This window comes from Ips typographus, linkage group LG2 (assembly GCF_016097725.1).
Source record: "Ips typographus isolate SLU linkage group LG2, UJ_Ityp_2.0, whole genome shotgun sequence".
NCBI classification, from domain to species: domain Eukaryota; kingdom Metazoa; phylum Arthropoda; class Insecta; order Coleoptera; family Curculionidae; genus Ips; species Ips typographus.
Window position 1 is genome coordinate 17,021,844 of NC_138423.1, and position 19,090 is coordinate 17,040,933.

Genomic DNA, 19,090 nt, shown 5'->3' on the forward strand with positions numbered 1-19,090 from the left:
TGTACTCGAAAGTTGCAAAAATTCGGGTTTAGAAAAGTTTTCTTGCAGTATTTGATATAAAACGTGTTCTGAGATTTATGACAGTTATTTTGAAAATGGGCCTATCCCACATATCATAAATTTTTGTTTTAATGACTGGAATCGAAAGAATAGGATCAAAAAACTAATTTTTCATATTCTTGAAGAAAAAATTATGGTCGTAAATGTTCCTACATTAGTTTGAATTTGTCCAGTAAATTTAAAAGATCTGTTTTGGCGCGCATGTGACGTACGTAATTCTGGGCGATTTTATTGGCTGTTGCACGCCATCTGTTTCACTTCTTGTCGCTGATTGGTTGATAGTGTAGTACGTCACCGGCGGCGGGCGTTTTAAACATGAGATTAATGTAGTTTTTATCATCATTTTTTTTCTATTTAGACTTAGTATTTTTGAAAACAAAAAAATACGGGTATAATATTTTCAATCCGTCTTTGTAGTTATGAAATAAAAAAAAATTGTGGGACAGGCCCATTGTCACGTGGCTGCCTAGATAAATTATCCTTTAAAACCACATGATATCTTGTTCACTAGTGTCAAAACTTAGGAAACAATTGATTGAAAAATAAAAATCTGTGTTTTTGAAGTATGGTTTATACAGCAATCATTAAAAATACACCCTATATAAAATAAAATTTGTCTGTTTCATTATAGAGAAATCAAATATACAGTTATGGTTTTTTGATTTAAATGTTTTTTTTTTGAAAAATAAAATGAGTGCGAAAATATAACTTTTCCACACTAGTGCGGTAAAGTTACTTTTCCGAACTCATTTTTTCTTCGCTTAAACATCTCATAAAAAGGTTGGTGAAAATGGGTATTTTCGCTCTACACATAATAAACTTTAAAATTGCAGGTTTATTATTCATTTATTGTAAATTAATCTTGCAAGGCGGAAAAGTACCTTTACCGCACTAGGGTAGAAAAGTACTCCTTCCCGCACTCAAATGAGTTTGAAATTGAAACTATTTTATTTAAAAAATGATCAGAGGACATTATAAAAAATAATACCCTCACCTGATGGCGTTATGAAAAATAACGCCTTAGGGCAATATTTCTTAGATAATTGACCTTAATAGGTGTCATTATTGATGAAATATTAGCCCTGTCGGACATTAAATATTTTGACTTCACAACACTGAGAGTTGTTATGGAATTATTGACAAATGGAACTGATTTTATTGTTTGTCAAAAAGGAATATCTCAAAATATAAAGAATCGTTGAAATTTTTAATGCGTTTGTAGAAAAAATATTTAATGGTATACATGTTAAAAGTGCATTTTTGAAAACATGCGTGAAAAAGTTCTGCAAACTTCCATGTCTGTTCCTTTTAAAAATGTACTTTTAACACTCATATCATAAGTAGAAATAGCTATAGTTTTTATTTATAAAAGTTTGTACTACGGTCTTTTATTCGTTAAACTGATAAACAACAAAAGACAAAATTATGTCAAAATAATCCTTCAACGTCTGTTTATTGATTTTTTTTTGTAATTTCAGCTACTCTTACGTTTTTATCACTTTAACATGAATAGTCTTACGTCAAGTATGTTTCTATATTGGCTAACTGCATTACGCAGATAACGAAAGCTGTTATTATTATTATTGTTATTAATAGATTATCAGTCGATATTCTTAGCATGTGACAACAATTTCATATCAATTATTGAAGAGAATACTTACGGTTGCAATGCCTGGACGACCTTTTCAAATTCACTCTTCTTATAACACACCATCCATATCTTCTCTCATCTCCGGGCTCCTGTTATTCTCCCTTATTCACATTCTTGCGTCACGTTATCTCCGGCAATGTTATTGTTTTCGTATACTTAGTATACACAAAGATAAAAAGCCATTCTTTTTCGAAACTATGATTTATAAGTTTCATGTAAATCCGACTACATAATTAGTTTGAAAATTACCATTGAATCGACGACATTATTGACCATTTCAGGTCTTAAACCCGACTTTCGAATAGTTGCGGATTGACTTTTTACTTGATTGTTTGTCAGACTTTAGAGTTTACGATTTTGTTACGAATTGTGCTGGTTTGTCTTGAACATTTGACAAATATTGTGGTATTTAGTGCACGAAACTCCTTAGAATATACCATGATTGGAACAACTAAACAGGTAAGGTTATTGGGTAGTCAAAATACAAATTAGTTGTTAAGGCATAATAGAGTTTTGAACAAATTCCTCATTTGCAGAGAATAGTTGCAACAGAATCACCACTAAAAATAAGAATAATTGAATATCGGTTTTTCGAACAACACAAAACTGGTATTGTAAATCGTAAATTATGAAAACTGGAAAGCAATGAACGAAATTTCCAAGTTGATAAAATGTGACAGGAGAACTGGAGAAGCAGACAATGGCGGGTTCATGCCACATTCTACATACCTTTGTCTGGATAACTCCTTTCCCTAGTTTCAAGAATACACACCTTGGACCCATCAGACCATTTAGTTTTAATTAAAACTGTCCAAACATATTTTCAACACGATGTAAACCACACGTGATATTGCTTCATACAGTTTTTAATTTAAATGGTATTTTGCACCAAGTATTTCAAAACGTGATTAAGGGGTCAAACGATTACTGATTGTAAATCCTTTTTTATTAATTTTAATCTGGGTTCGTCATCTGGATTGCTAAATCAAAATTTCAAAATTCTTTGAAATTGCTCGACAAACATGTTTCTAAATTTAGTGCATGTTTTTACATTTGGAATAAAAACAATTTGGGATACCAATTTGGTTATTTCTGACAACAATTTCAATTGAGCAGAATCCAGAATTTAGCGTGTTTTTATCGTCACATTTTGGAATGAGATTTACGAAATTCGTTTAATTTAGATAACTCTTTTTCTGATGTAATCCACAATTTTGCTGTGTCATTGACAATTAAATAATTTCATTTTTTCATCTGCTTTGATATGACTTTTAAGTTTTTTTTTTTTTGATTAACATGCTAATTCTTCCATCGAATCTACCAGTGTTGTACAGGCTTTGTACGTATATTTAGACAGATTTTAGCGACTTTATTTTTGCAGAAAAAAAACTGTTAATACAAAAGTTATAGGGCTTCTCCTAAATCATAAGAAAATGTTAATGATCAAAATAATAGACCAAGACAAAAGTGAAAAAATACAAAGTTTATACATTTTTAATGGAACACCTTGTAATTTTCTGGTAAGTTGATAGATGTTCTTCTTCTGATTCTAAAAATATATAACAAGATGACATTTGGTATAGTCGTTTTATTGGCATTTATTTTATATTTTATATTATTTTATAAATTATTGTTTTTCAAAATCTAATCTCATCAGTAGAGTACGGATTTCTCGAAATTTTGCTTTTTGTAAATAATATAAGCAACCAACCTTTGACATCAAATGTGAACTATTTTCTCAAAAACACGTAATTTGACATATTTTTTGCTATTTTTGCTTCTTTCTTCTTTTTGTGCTTATTTGCTGCTATTTTGTACTGTAGAAGCTCTAAACGCTTTTCAACTTATTTTTCAACTTAGATTTCAACACACTCTAAAAGTAGTCTAAAAAGGCCATTTTAACTAATTATGGCATGGAAAACACGAATCTGGTGTCCGTTTTGCTGTAACTACCGCCATTTAGTCACTCACTTTGAAATTAGGACATTTTTAACAGTTTTCAAGAAATGGCACCCTTAAAAATTATATTTTGACAAATGACATTTTATGTCACATTTCTACCATTAACCTAAACTACGCGAAAGAGTGGCCAACTGTCGAATTACGTCATTGTGACGTTCGGTCTCTTAATGATGGAAAATGTCAACTAACCATGGAAAGTCTGTAACTTATTTAAACAGTTGGAAAGGATGAAATTGTAAAAACACGTCACATGATCGAGACAATTTAAGTTCGCAGGAGGCAATACTGTAAATTTAAGTTGAGCAACCTCACGTGACCAGGAAAATGTCATCTTTAAGTTGAAAAAATTTGTTTTGAAACACCAAGAGAATATGTGGTTTGTCCTTGCTGCTTCTTAATATGAAAACAAGAAACTGAATACATGTTTTTATTATATTTACTGAATAATTTTGTACAACTTTGACCAACCTCAATTCCATAAAAATGCTGTTATGTTTAAGTCTGGTCAAATAGCAGGCCAAATGTCCAAGTTAAAAAATATGCATCATATTAACAATCAGAGTGAATAATCAATTATTTAGTAACTTCATGATCATAGTTTTTACATATTATTATATTGCAGGTTAGATAAAGTAAATAGTGTTGTCTAATGTTTGTGATACTTTCTAGATAAACTTATTAACAATATAATTGCAAAAACTACGTCTCAGTTCAAGTCCTGTTCTTCTTTCTTTAAACTGTGTTTATCAACTAATACGACTTTGCAAGACCTCAAAACCTAGAAAGCATCGAGAAATGTATTGATAAGGGACCTCAATTTAATATGCAATATCAATATCAAAAACTAAAATGTTTAGTACATTACGCATCAAAATTGTATGTCGTTAAAGAAACATACATACCTTTTTTTAACGAGTTAATTGTTGTTCGGATTGTCTTCGTCATTTAACTATTAGGACAAAGGATTATAGATTGGTTTTTGAATTATTTACGTCACAAGACAATTTTGAACATTAAAGGTCTGATTTCCTAGTATTTTTGATCCTGATTTGCTTTGAATGAAAATTTATAATTATGAACGTGGCTCTCTCATGTTAATATCGTTTTTTCCGACCTCATTCAAGATGTAAGTAATGCCACTTGATGATTTGATAATAATTCAAACTAAAATTCACTTTTGTACCTCCTATATTTCCGGAGATATTGAATATTTTGTGTTTGGATGCTTTTTTTCGTCATTTCCTTAAGTTCAGCCCCGTAAAAAAACAGTGAAGGAGACAGGACAGAACTGTCAATTTTGAATATATTATTATTGACTGTTTTAGTAATAATTAACGCTGAAATTCACTCCCGTACTTCTTATAGTTACGGAGATATTGAATTTTTTGTGTTTTGGTGCTTTCTGAGGCGGTTTCTTTTGCCCATTCCTGTGAAAACCAGAGAAGGAGTAACGGCAGGACTGTTAATTGTGGATATGCTATTCCTGTCAGTTTTAGTAATAATTCACACAAAAACTTAGCCCTGTATCTCTTAGTTCTGGAGATATTGATTTTTTTGTGTTTTGGTGCTTTTTGTCTCATTTCCCTAAGTGCAGCCCTACAAAAACTAGTAACAATATTGCAAAAAGTTGCTTAAAACTGATTTTTTTTCTGTTTTATGTCTAATTTTGAGTGATTACAGCACCTGTTTTGTAGACGTAAAGGTCTAGTTTCTGATTACTAAGCTAACAAATCATTATAAGTACTTCTTCTGAACGTAAAACGGAAGGTTATTGTTAATCATCTTTGAATTTTGAGATATATCCAGTCGTACAAAAAACAGTGTAAGCATCATCAGACAATGATCTCTTTCTTTTAGTTTCTAACTTTTCTAAGGCTTTTAATTTTGGCATTATGAATAATTTTTTCTTGTTTCGTCATCTAAATTTTTAATAATACCAATGTTACCGGTTTCATACAATGATGATTTGCGTTTGTTAAAAATTTTCATTGATGTTTCTGTGACAGTGACCTTTATGTGATAAGCCAAAGCCGAATACTTATTGATAAGAAATTCCAAATATATTTAACCTTATTTTGGTATGAGTTATACTATTCTTAATAAACCTTATATCTGGTTGAATGTGCATAATTTGTACTAAAGATCAATTGTCATAAAACATTTATTATATTTTCTTTCGAGATGCTTTCAGTCTATGATAATTCATTAAATGAGTGATAGAAAGTAGATTTGAGAGATATATTTTAAAAATAAAATTAATAGAAATCCAGTGTATTGAAATCCAATTTAATATCAATTCAGTGAGTCAGATAAAAACAAAAAATTGTTCATATGATGATCAATAGTTACTAGGTTTGTTTAATAAATAAAATTTTTGCCTATAAATTGGAATAATGTAGTTTGATTTAGACATATTGATATTCTAAATTATGTGCATGAGTGGGATAATCAGTGACACACTGTCGTCAATGAAAAGTGACCTGAAGGTGAAAAAATCCATGTCAGTGTGAGTGTTAATTGATATTTATTTCACCACACATCTTACTTATCATCAAATTATGTTATTCGTATTTTCTAATAGAAAATATACTTGCATAGCTTGGACTAGGAACGCGATAACATTAACCATGTAAATAACACACTATTAGCGTCATACGATGATCAATTTACGAACAATCTATATCAGAACTCTAATTCTCATGATTTTTTTATTGGAAAACAGTTACTATTATATAAATAATCTAGTTTTTGTTTTTCATATCAACTCTCATGTTAGAATTTCTGTTAATGCTGATTAGTCACTAGCAAATATAGTTACAATTAGAGTCCGGATTAAAAAGCACTAAAATCGTTAAAAAAAGCGCTTAGTAAGAAACAATTATTTTCCTCAAAAAAGCATAAAAATCTTTAAAAAAGCACAAAACTCTTTCAGAGATGCAAATATTTTAACTTTTTTTGAGTTCTAGAAAATTTTTAAAGCTTTTAAACTGCTTTAGAAACATACGAAAGATTTTAGACTCTTTTCAACTACTACTAAAGAGCATTTGGACACTTTAAAGAGCATATTGAAGGTTCTGGAATGCTTTAGAGGCATTTGGAAATTCTTAGACGGTTCTAGAATTTTTTTGAAGCTTTTAGGCGGTCTTGATATCTTTTGGGAGCCTCTGGACTTGTTGAAGAGCATTCTAGATTGTTTTGAAAAGCTTCCTTCCGACTGTTTTAGAAGCGTTTGTGTTTCTGCAGTTTTGAAACCTTTTCAGACTACTTTAGGAGCATTGAAGGTTCTGGACTGCTTTTAAGGCATTTGAAACCTTGTAGACGGTTCAAGAAACTTTTAGAAGCTTTTAAACTGTTTTAAAAGTATACGGAAGCTTTTAGACTGCATTGAAATTGTTTAAAAGTTTCTAGACTAGAAGATCATTTGCAGGCCTTTAAAGCGTTCTAAAAGCTTTTGAAAACTTCTAGACTGTTTTGGAAGACTTTCGACTCCTTTAGAAGCATTTTGGAGTTTCTGTAGTGTTTTTTTTGTAATCTTAACCGTTTTCGAGATATTTTCCAAAAACTCCTTTGATGCACTTTTTACCGAAAATTAATTCAAAAATTTAACACCCTGTAGCTTGGTTATTTTTGGGAATTCAGGGTGGTCCAACCACTCAAAAAAATCGTCTTGAACTGCTCTTTTCAGTGGTGTAGAGCAAAAAATTGTATCTAAAAAATTGTGTACAGGGTGAGCAAAAATAATGATCCACTAACAATGTTGTGCACACCCTGTATACCGGCAACTGTATTGAAGTTCAAACGTTACGTAGTTTGGTTTAGTGGTCCATTAGGAACAATTTTGCACTCTTGCAGTTTTCATGTAAATCTAATCGTTTTTGAAATATTTACTAAAAACCGTTTTAATTCAGGCGGCGGTCAGTATGTACGCCAGGAAAAACCTTCATTTTGACAAATTTTTGGTGCATTTTCCTAAAAAATCGCGAATAACTTGATTATTTGAAACATACCGTATAGACACATTAAATGATCGTAAGTGGCTAATGATTAGAGCTATCACGTGACGTTGAGCGGGCACCGCTAACTTGCCCCGTTTGGCCGCTAGAGGGCGTCAGACTTGATTATGTTTTTTCGGACATTTTTCTAAATATCTCGAAAACGGTTTGAGTTAGCAGTGTGAAATTTTTACCATGTATGCTCCTCAAAGCCCCCTACATAACAATATCTTTCATTAAATATAACATTTTACCATACAACGCACCAGTCGACCTTGAAAAGTATAAAACTAGATTTTTGGCATTTTTAAAGGGAGTTACCCTATACATTTTTTGTAAAATTTTTGAATTTTGAAATTTTTTTTTAACTGCCTTAGTTAGTTTAGGTTAATGGAAGAAAAGTGACATAAAGTGTCATTTGTCAAAATATATTTTTTAAGGGTGCCATGTCTTGAAAACTGTGAAAAATATCCTAATTTCAAAGTCAGTGACTAAATGGCGGCAGTTACAGCAAAACGGACACCAGATTTGTGTTTTCCATGCCATAATTAGTTAAAATGGCTATTTTAGACTACTTTAGGAGCATTTAGAAAGTGATTACAGTTTAAAGAGCACTAAAGGTTCTGGACTGTTCTTAGGGCATTTAAAACCTTGTAGACCAGTCTAGAAACTTTAGGAAGCTGTTAAACTGCTCTAGAAGCATACGAAAGCTTTTACACTGTGTTGAAATCTTTTGAGAGCTTCTATAGATAAGCTGAAACGCCTTTGGAAGCTTCTAGACTATTTTGTAAGCTTTCGCAAAGCATTTTGGAGCTTCTATACTGTTTTGGAATGTTTTTACATTTTTTAGACTACTTCGGAGCATTTGGAAATTATTTGGTCAGTCTTTGTAAATTGACACTTAACCATTTTGAAACGGATTCATTTGATACTTGGTATGTTACAGATAATTTTAGTAATTCTTTTTTTTTTGATTTCAGTGTTCGTGTAAACTCCTTTTTCAATTTCAACACAAGCTAAAACAAACTTCAAAACACGCCACACGTGCCTGTTCTCTAAAAGTCAAACAGTTGCTGCCAGAGTCCCTGGAAGAAAGAAAATACGAACCCGAAATAAATGAACAGTATAACGAGACAGATAGTGAGATTACATTTAGAGTAAGTTTTAACTGTTTTATTAATTTTTTATTTGAGTATTATATTATTAGATTTTGATTCTAGTTTAAGGATCTGGCCACAAAACTTTGCGATCCAGACCAACTTAGAGCTAAACCGGATACCACTGACTTAAAGTTTGGCCATATCTTTACGGATCACATGCTCAAAGTTTTCTACCACAAAAAGTTAGGTGGCTGGCAAAAACCTGTGATAATTCCTTTTGAAAATATATCTCTTCATCCTGGTGCTAAAGTTCTACATTACGCTATTGAGGTAAGTGTTCTGTCTAACAATTAATTATACTTTTTAGTTCAGTGGCAGAAAAATTTACCAATTTTACAAGTAAATTTAGGGGTGTTTAATTTAAATCGTTTTTCTGTCAAGACTGTCATTTATTTCATTTTCGGACAATATCGTCAAAATAAAATCCTCAAAAATAAAAACTGAATACCTAAAAGGCTGATTTGAGTTGTAATTTTATGTTTTAGAGATTTTTGGTTTATCAATAATAGTAGTAGCCTTCTAAAAAATTCTCATATTTAAATTATAGACGTAGGTATATGATATTATTATTTCAACATTTTGTAATTTATCGATAATTTAGTGACAAATGTCGAAATAACTGTAACAAATCTTAGAAACACGTCTTTTCAAAAACTGAAAGAAAATCGTGATAAATGGTAATTCTTGCAAATTACAGGCAATTTTTGGGTGTTTGGACATTAAGGACATATATACGTGGTTTTTGGAAGATAATTTAGCTAGGCAGACGTGACCAGGAAGGAGGCAGAAAAATGACAGGCGTTAAGCACATTTTTGGAATTCTTATTAAATTTACTATTCAATAACCTAAAAAAAACTACAAAATTTAGTACAGTCAGGGAGAAAAGCGGTGTCAAAGTATGAACTGTCAGAAACACAGTTTGAAAGGATACTCAGTCACAAAATTGCCTCTAAAACACATTTGGAGTAAGAAATTGACTGTATTAAGCACATTTTTGGAATCCTCAATAAATGTTCTATCCAATAACCTAAAACACACTACAAAATTTGGTACAGTCAGCGAGAAAAGGGGAGTCAAAATTTGATTTGCCAGAAACACAGTTTGAAAGGACAGTCAGGGACAAAATTGCCTGTAAAATCCACTTGGAGTAAGAAATTGACTGTTTTAAGCACATTTTTGGAATCCTCATTAAATTTCCTATTCAATAACCTGAAACACACTACAAAATTTGGTACAGTCAGCGAGAAAAGGGGAGTCAAAACTTGAATTGCCAGAAACACAGTTTGAAAGGTTACTCAGCGACAAAATTACCTATAAAACCCATTTGGAGTGAGAAAATGACTGTTTTAAGCACATTTTTGGAATCCTCATTAAATTTCCTATTCAATAACCTGAAACACACTACAAAATTGGGTACAGTCAGCGATAAAAGAGGTGTCAAAATTTGATTTGCCAGAAACACAGTTTGAAAGGACAGTCAGGGACAAAATTGCCTGTAAAATCTACTTAGAGTAAGAAATCGACTGTTGTAAGCACATTTTTGGAATCCTTAGTAGATTATCCTATCCAATAACTTAAAAAAACACTACAAAATAATTTGGTACACGGTGTGTGTCAGAAGCACAGTATATGTAATTTATCAGTAACTTATTGGTAATATACCGGTCAAATTGGTGTTTGAGTATTTATAGTTATAAGGAAATGACTTTATGAAAATTAAAAAAAATTTGAAAGCAAAATTTAATGACAGCCAATACAATTGATCATCCCACTTATAGTGCTTTGTGACACTCTAAAGTACCTTCTCCTAAATATTACAAAACTCGATGAAAATTAGTTAAGACAATTTTCTTTTGGTTGATGAAGATTCGAATACCAAGATTTTTGCAGATTTTTTTCAATGATTAAATAGTCTTCCTATCCGGTCTGTAGAAGATTTCCAACCAATGTCTTGTAAAGTTAAAAATTACTTTATCTCTTTAGTGGAAAACAAGTACAAATTAAAAATTTTAAATCAGGTGCCAGGAGCCAGTCTATCTATATTTTCCTTTTTTTTAATAATTACAATAATCATTCAAACATGATTCAAAAAATATTATCAGAATTTAAGAAAGGATTAAAAATCACTATTTCAAAATTTCTCTCCCTACATTTGGAACATACTGAAATTCTACACAGAAACGATCATGGAAATTGGTAAATATTTAAATCAACCATCTCTAAAAATATATTATTGACTTGTTTTATGTGTTAACAATAACAATCTTATTACCACATTTTTAACCAGTAATCGAACTTGGCTCTAAGAATGTATTGCCAAATGGTAATTAAGAAATTTGGGTTTAAACTAAAATTCAACGTCAATATTGCAGAAAGTTTCTTAATAATGTAAATATTTACCTAATAATCGTGAGTCATAAATAGAAATTAACACAATCTTTAACATATTTCTAGGTTTCTCCTATATAATTATGGCTGTTTAGTTTTTCTGTTAATCTGGTCTCTTGTCTCTTCATTGCTTAGGCTAATGAACTTTTTAATCAACGAATAGTAGTTAATTTTACTAATTTTTGTTTGTTATCAAGACCAAACATATCATATAAATCTACTTAACCAAAACATATTTGTAGTTATTAGGTTAATTAATTCGCATTTGAATAAAAATGGCGTCCAAAAAAAAAAAATCGCTAAACTGAACGTGGAACTGAACTTTTTGAACAATGGTTCATTATCGATTCGCCAATGCTTGCATAAGTTTTTCGATTTGCGGGTCAATTCAAACTGTCCCAAGAGTAATAGATAAATCGATAACGTTCTACCATGAACTTGACATTTGCATTTTACTAGGAATGTATTTTATTATCGATTATGTCCTTCAGTTAAGGTCGTATGTAAAAATTGAACTATATGTTTACATATCCGGGGTAAACAGAAATAATTTGAAAAAGATTTCTAGTTTGACCTATCGATTATCAGCAATAATTTCATACCTACTATTGTTTTATGAATTCTGAATCATTGCAAAAATATAATTATGTAGATGATTGAAGTTTCTATAAATAAAATTTTGTGTGTAGATTAATTTTAACTGTTTTGGGTAAAAAAACGACAATTTTAGTGTATTATTTTTTTTGGAAATTAATGAATAAATAGCTGAACTAAGTTTTCGAGTCTTTCAAGGAAAACCTAAATTAGCAATGGCGTTTGGTGCTGACATGACATTATTGCAATCTAACAAATTAACTACTTCTACCTGGATTATTGTTCAATGATTACAAGTCTTCTCCTTCCACCTAATCAGTTAGATCAATTATCTATTATTTTTTTCTAAATGGTACCTAAAACAACAGACACTGATTTAATAATATCATCAAATTGATAATCAATGTATTATATTTTTAGTTATTTGAAGGCATGAAAGTCTACCGAGGTATTGATGGCAAAATTCGATTATTCCGTCCAGAACTAAATATGATTAGAATGAACGGTTCAGCTCTCAGTTCCGGTCTACCCACTTTCGATGGATTCGAACTAATCAAATGCCTAAAAAGACTTGTGGAAGTGGATCAAGAATGGGTACCACACAGTGAAGCTAGCAGTCTCTATCTACGACCTACCTTAATTGGAATTGATGTAAGTACCTATCTTATATACACTTTGCTCTTTGGTTAAACAACAAGTATTATTTAAAAAAAGTAATTTAAGAATCACAATTTAATGCCGCTGACCTATCATGTATAAGTATCACATATCGTTTTAAAATTAAACCAGATTGATCTGGATTGTAGGAAGATTATTGCCATTATTATCAAAATGTTGCGGTTAAAGGTCAAATCACGACTTTAAACACTGTGTGTGACAGATATATGCGATAACATTTTAATGAACTGGTAATGTAATTAAATCAGAGGAAATACTTGTAAATGCGGTTTGTTTATATTACAATTTGTAAGTGTCAAAGGACAGGTAAATTGGACAAAGGATGTGAGATATGAGTATATTAAATTAATATTTTTTTAATACTCTTAAAGAAATAAAATTATTGTCAGAAATTTGATTATGTGTTGGCCAATGTTTGTATACATTGGAAAGAACAACTGTAATAAAGGTACAATAAACAGAACAACAGTTTTTCAACTAATTTGGTAGTATTGCAAAAATATTATTTATACCCTTATTATTTATTTCTGTATTGACATATTGAATTGGTTTTTCTACTTTTTTATTTAATTGACTTTTGATAAAAGAAAAAGTGATTATTGTTTGTTTATACGAAAATAAACGACTTGGCAACATTGAAATAGTTGGTAATTTTGGTAACACTGTAGAAATATGAGGTCTGTTCGCAGAGACAATTTCAAACCGGTTTTCAACTGAAAATCGGAAAATGTTGCCTCTTATTGGTTGAATGCTCAAGTGACATTTTCTGGCTAATGGCCAATAGCGGATGTTTATTAGTTGCAGATTCTTTTTGCGAACAGACCTATGAATATTGTTTGTTTTTACGAAAATGATTGATTTGTTAACATTGCAAACATTTCCTACTAAATTAGAAGAATAGTCAGTTTGTTAAAGCTTGTTTCTAGAAAAATTTGGTAATAAAATAGACAAGCATTCAGTCTGACAACACTGTAGAAATATGTTTATTATTTGTTTTTACAAAAATGACTGATTTGATAACATTGCAAATATTTCCTACTAAATTAGAAGAATAGTCAGTTTGTCAAAGCTGTATAGTGTGTAGAAAGGTATGGATTGTTTGCTTAGACGAAAATGGTTGATTTGGCAACATTGGGCCGCATTCGTTTGACGTCAAACTCTGGTTTTGCCAAATTACGTCATGGTGACGTCAAAAACGCTCTGCATGAAGCTTAAAATTAAATGCGGCTATTGCAAAAATTTGGTAATAAAAATGTCACACTTTGGCAACGCTGTAGATATGTGTTTAATACGAGAACTGTCTGTAAACAGTTTTCGTGTAAGTTGTAGTTTGTGATTGGTCAAGAAAAAGCAGCAAGCTGAAAGGTGCTTTTCTTTGACCAATCAGTGATTTACGTAAATATTGTTCTCTATGTAAATTTAACCAATCATCTCCTTTAAAATTTTTAGACTATTCAAAAAAATAGGGTTGTCCAGATTAACTAAAAACAAAATTTCAGGGTTGTCCACTGTTGAGATTAGATAATAAGGGCGTTTTAGGCCGATCTTGAGTCGGGTGAAAAGCTTCAATTACCTTTGATTACGGTAATTTAACCGGACAATCCATAAAGGTAAACCGATATTTAATTTTATCGCACTAGTGTGGCATAATCTCTCATTACGTATTCTCTCGCTCTCTTCACCACAATACTTCTCACTGATGACTAAAAATGCTTATACCACACTAGTAATGTAAGTAACTATTTTCTCAACTGGTCAACTGAACATTAATAGACAACAAAAAAACAGCTTAATCCAAGAGGAACAAAATGCTAGTAGAAATAAGAAAATATTTAAATAGTTAATAGGAAATAATGGATGCTGGAGGAATTCTGCCAATGCAGGGCATGGAATTAAAACTTAGATTTGATGTACACTCTCAGCCCTGGATAAGCTATAGAATTCTAAGTTTATGAAGCTATATTTAATATAAGAAAAATCCAGTAAGACATTTAAAAAGTAGCTAAGTTTGACCATGTGATTGAAATTACTTTGCAAGGCAAATAACGCTTTCCATCTTTAGAACCTCTTCCATCCTTGGTTTATTGTGGTTAAGTTGTTTTAATTCACATTTATTATGGTTTTATTAGTAATTTTTATCTTTATTTATTGTATAATTTCAAGCAGTGTTACTTTTATTTATTTTTTAAAAATGTCTTAAACAAACTTTTTGTTAATTTTCTGTTTGATATTTATCAACTTTGTCTTTTCATCTTTTCGATGTTTAATTCTGTTTTTTCTTATAGGGCACTTTAGGAGTTCAACAGTCAGAATCTGCCCTACTATTTACCATAATGTGTCCTGTTGGCAGTTACTTTTCTGGCAACGACGACTCGGTTTCTCTTCTAGCTGATCCAGCTTATACAAGGTAGGTGAAAAAATCCAGTAGTTTTGTAAATGTTAAATCGACATTTTGGGTTAGAGCATGGCCTGGAGGTTGTGGTGATAAGAAACTTGGCTCAAATTATGGTCCCACCATCAGAGTGCACAATCAAGCTTTGAAAAGAGGTCGCCAACAAGTATTATGGCTGTATGGTCCTGATCACCAAATAACTGAAGTAGGCCCCATGAACATTTTTGTATTTTATCAAGACGAGTTTGGAGGTACTTAATGCAGATTAGTTTTGATAACAGCAACTCAATATAAAATGCATTTAGGTAAAGTATTGGCAACACCACCTTTGAATGGTTTAATACTACCTGGTGTGACTAGACAGAGTATAATACAGTTGTGTGAACAGTGGAAGGAATTTAGAGTTGAACAACGAACGATTACTATGGCGGATATTATTTCACTAGAAAAGTCTGGTCGGGTAAGTACATACATACATTTTAAATAAATAAATAAGTAACATTTATGCTTTAGCTGCTAGAGATGTTTGGTTCTGGAACGGCCTGTATCGTTAGCCCGATCAGATCGATAGAATATGAGGGTCAACTTATCGATATACCAACTACCCAACACCAAAAACCTATATACCGTAGAGTTAGAGAAGAACTACAAGCCATTCAATATGGACATATAGAACATCCTTGGACACAAACTATAGATTAGCATCGGTGGTATTTTAGGATTTAATCTCAGGGTTATAATTTGCGTTCTAATTTATTTGGAAGTTAGTTTTTAACAGAAACGCAGGGTGATTTGGGTTGATGGATGAGACCAAAAAGAATGATGGCAGAAACTGTAATTACATATTAAAGTTTAAATACTGTAATACAAAACTCTTTCGAGTTTTGTAAAATTTTGCATTATCAAAATATTTACAAATTAGTGCAAACTAAGAAGATTATACTTTGTTGAAAACAAAATGTACTACAATGTAAATTGAGATCTTTTGTTTTGGTTGATTTATTTTTTATGATGTCACATTGTTTAAAAAACTGGAAACCAAAAGTATTTTGAGCTATTAGTATAGCAAAAAACTAACAATATGAAAAAGAATACAAAATTAAGACTTATCGTACCTGAAAGTGTGTTTTTGGAATGCTGAACAAACAAATTTTTTAAATGATTTATTAAATATTCAATTTCAGGAAATGTGCCCAAAATAGTAATATAGTAGGTTTATTATTTATTACAATAAAGCATATGTGTTCAACTCAACGTTATATAGGTATGCTAAAATTGCTACAATGTATATGAAAAAGTTTTCATTATTTTAGTCGGTTATTAAGATACTTTGAATTAATTTATTTTGTAATTATTTCCTTTATTTATAACTGTGGTTACAGTCGAAAGTACATTTACTACTACTACATAACTAGACGTTAATACTAAATAATATTTTTTGACAGTATGTTAATTAAAATAATTATTAAGTTTTTATAATATGTATAATAGCATAAGAAACTTGATGCAAAATAAATCTTGTTAAATCCCGTCTCCATCTTTAACGGCATTTACTTTGAAATAATCGTTTTTCATAATATTTCCTAATGTCCAGCGTTTTAGTTCGATAACAAAAAATATAAATAACTTAAGTGTTACTGTATACAAGGTGCCTGTTTTACAAGCCTCACCATGGGGATTTGAAGAAATACAAGGAAGTTTAAATTGTGACAAATTTCAGCAATTAGGAGTCGATTAAAATGCCGCTTTAAAAATTAAAAAATCCTTAGTAGTCCCGGAGATATCCAAAAAAAAACGAAATTTTGGAAATTTGTTTTTATTTTTTTACTCATTTATTTGATAAGATAACTGAAAACAAAGACACTTTCCCATTACCACTTTTCCTCGTCTACAACGTGGCAGTATCCAATTTCAGTTCCAACGTTTCACTTTTCAGTTACCATCATCAATTTTAATTTTTCTTATAGGCGCCATAATGGATGTTTACATTTTCCAAATGGGCGTTTTTTTCTGATTACGATAATGATTTGATTATGATATGGTTCAAATTGGCAGTTTATTGAAAATAACGAAAATCATGTTTTAATAACACACATGACATTTTCAAACTGATGAGCATGTGACACTTTTCAAGGAAATCTCCTCAGACTTTCTAATCAATTATTGTTGAATGATGTTATTTTATCCTACTCTTCTGGGTTTTTTCTGATTTATTTGATGAGCAATCTAAAAATAATTGAAATTTTACCCTGCCACTATTCCTCTTTTTACAACGTAGCATTATCATTAATAACATAAAAAGTTTCAGTTTGTGACAACCTTTATCAGTTTTTAGTTTTTTTTGGAAACGCCATAATAAAAAGATGTATTTTGTTACAGTTTAGCTAAAATATGACAAGTTGTATACATTCCCAAAAAGTGCATTGTACTTACATGATATCAGTAAACAATTTATTAGATTAGAGCACTGCTTAAATACCTTCAGGTTAATAGTACAAAAATTACGTAGTGTCATTTGTCAAAATGTATCAACATAATTTCAAGGTCATCTCCGAAACGGTGCCAGTTAGAGGAAAATACCTTAATACCAAGTTAATAGTACAAAAATGTTAAAAACGAATTATTTTTGAATTTTCAGATTTTCCAAATTTTTCCGGAAAATTACCGAACATTTTCTGGAAAAATTATACATTAAATTAAATTTTCGAAATCTTTACATTCCTGAAAAAACTAATTTCCAAAATTTCGGTTTTTTGAATTTTGAATTCGGAAAAATTTTGAAATTTTTAAAGCGGCACTTAACATATTACTTTTAGGACATATGAAATAATTAAAATGGTTTATAATGCTAAAATAGAAATGAGTAACAATAAACACAGCTGTAAATTTAAAATATTTATTTTAGGCAAGATAGGTATAAAAATATAAAAATAGGACTAGACCTATAACCTTAAAATAATATTTACATTAATTATATTAATTAATATAACTTCAGACAGTATACAAGGATTTTAACACATCCCCGGTAAATCTTATCTATATCTAAAATGTTTGACTGAATTTCAATTCAGTAGCTATCTACCACTGGCACTTGATTGAACGACTTGATATACATTCGATGTTCAGTACGAAATTGCAAACCAACTAAATTTTACTACTTTTCCGAAGAAATACATTTTCTTTACAAATATTATAGTTTAGGAGATGACACAATAATTGTTATGAAAAATAAATTCTAAATATTTAAATAAATAAAATGGGTTAGCTGTGTGTGGCATTTACGTCTAGTTTAAAACAACTGAAAAGTTTCTGCTACTACAAACATAAAGTACTATACACAAATAAAATCAATAAATTAACATATTTGCTACTGTTTTATTCGGAGTTTTGAGCACGTATTCTTCGTTATTTATTCAAAGTCACAGAAGTAACCAATATCACATACACTATGTACAACATAAAATTAATTAAGCACGAATATGTTTTAAACTTATAGTTCTGTAGTAGTTTCTATTGGGGAATCGTATGAGTATCCTATATGCATGTTACTGAAGTCTTTCTTCTCCTTAAACATTACATTTTCATTTGTGGGGCTTGTGTTCATGTCGTCCCCACTTGGTGGCCTAAAACATTTGAATAACTAGAATTAGACAAATTAGACTCTAAATAAGGTTTTGTTCTTTAATACATAAATTAGTCGAAATAGTAATAAATCTTCAGTGAAAATCAATTTTGTAATGTATAGTTTGATCTTTCGTGGTTTACATTTTTGAATAGCTTATGAATAGAAGAATATGGTGAACCTTTACTTCTATTTGGTTTTTTTGATAAATAAATATGACAAGAGGAAAATATTACTATAACGAATTTGTTTTACACAGTTTTGCTGCTTTTTTGGGAGATATTGTCCTTTGAATAGACTGGGATTTATGTCAATCATGTTTGTGGTTATACGTAATAGTTGTGATGGGCGTAAATTTCCGTGACTGGTTATTTACCGGTAAGGTAAAGTAGAATTGGAAAAGTATTATTCAGGGTGACAGGAAAATTTATCAAAATTTGACCGATAAAATTATGAATCAAATTGAAATTTGAAAAAAAATCCAAAAAAATACTACAAAGTTTGATACAGCCAGGAAAAAAAAGCGATATCAATGTTTGAATTGCCAGAAACACAGTTTGAAACGACAGTTAGAGACAAAATTGCTTATC

General features: G+C 30.5%; 2 protein-coding genes across 4 annotated transcripts in view; one reads left to right on the forward strand and one right to left on the reverse strand.

The window, feature by feature from the left end:
• The first annotated feature begins 1,805 nt into the window (after nucleotides 1-1,805).
• On the forward strand, nucleotides 1,806-16,409 carry Bcat (Branched chain amino acid transaminase). Of its 2 annotated transcripts, none has more exons than XM_081973231.1 (8): nucleotides 1,806-2,170; nucleotides 8,646-8,822; nucleotides 8,886-9,095; nucleotides 12,229-12,459; nucleotides 14,772-14,893; nucleotides 14,948-15,129; nucleotides 15,184-15,338; nucleotides 15,392-16,409. In XM_081973231.1, exons 1-8 carry the CDS (start codon nucleotides 2,150-2,152, stop codon nucleotides 15,578-15,580), a joined length of 1,287 nt encoding a protein of 428 aa, XP_081829357.1. In that variant the 5' UTR covers nucleotides 1,806-2,149; the 3' UTR covers nucleotides 15,581-16,409. The 2 variants fall into 2 exon arrangements, with proteins under 2 accessions (XP_081829357.1, XP_081829356.1); XM_081973230.1 differs by lacking the exon at nucleotides 1,806-2,170 and adding an exon at nucleotides 3,081-3,231.
• Nucleotides 16,410-17,760: 1,351 nt separating this feature from the next.
• Cad99C (cadherin 99C) overlaps nucleotides 17,761-19,090 on the reverse strand; it is a 58,112-nt gene continuing 56,782 nt past the window's right edge. For both annotated transcript variants that reach the window (XM_081973221.1, XM_081973220.1), the window contains exon 25: nucleotides 17,761-18,501. In XM_081973221.1, the coding sequence (XP_081829347.1) occupies nucleotides 18,460-18,501 (42 nt within the window). In that variant the 3' untranslated portion in view covers nucleotides 17,761-18,459. The remainder of the gene's footprint in view (nucleotides 18,502-19,090) is intronic.

Coding starts and splice junctions, on each gene's coding strand:
- Bcat (XM_081973230.1), top strand. CDS start 3,145: ATGTTAATGATCAAAATAATAGACCAAGACAAAAGTGAAAAAATACAA. Junction 3,232..8,645: donor GAACACCTTGTAATTTTCTG/GTAAGTTGATAG, acceptor TTTTGATTTCAG/TGTTCGTGTAAACTCCTTTT. Junction 8,823..8,885: donor ATAGTGAGATTACATTTAGA/GTAAGTTTTAAC, acceptor TTTTGATTCTAG/TTTAAGGATCTGGCCACAAA.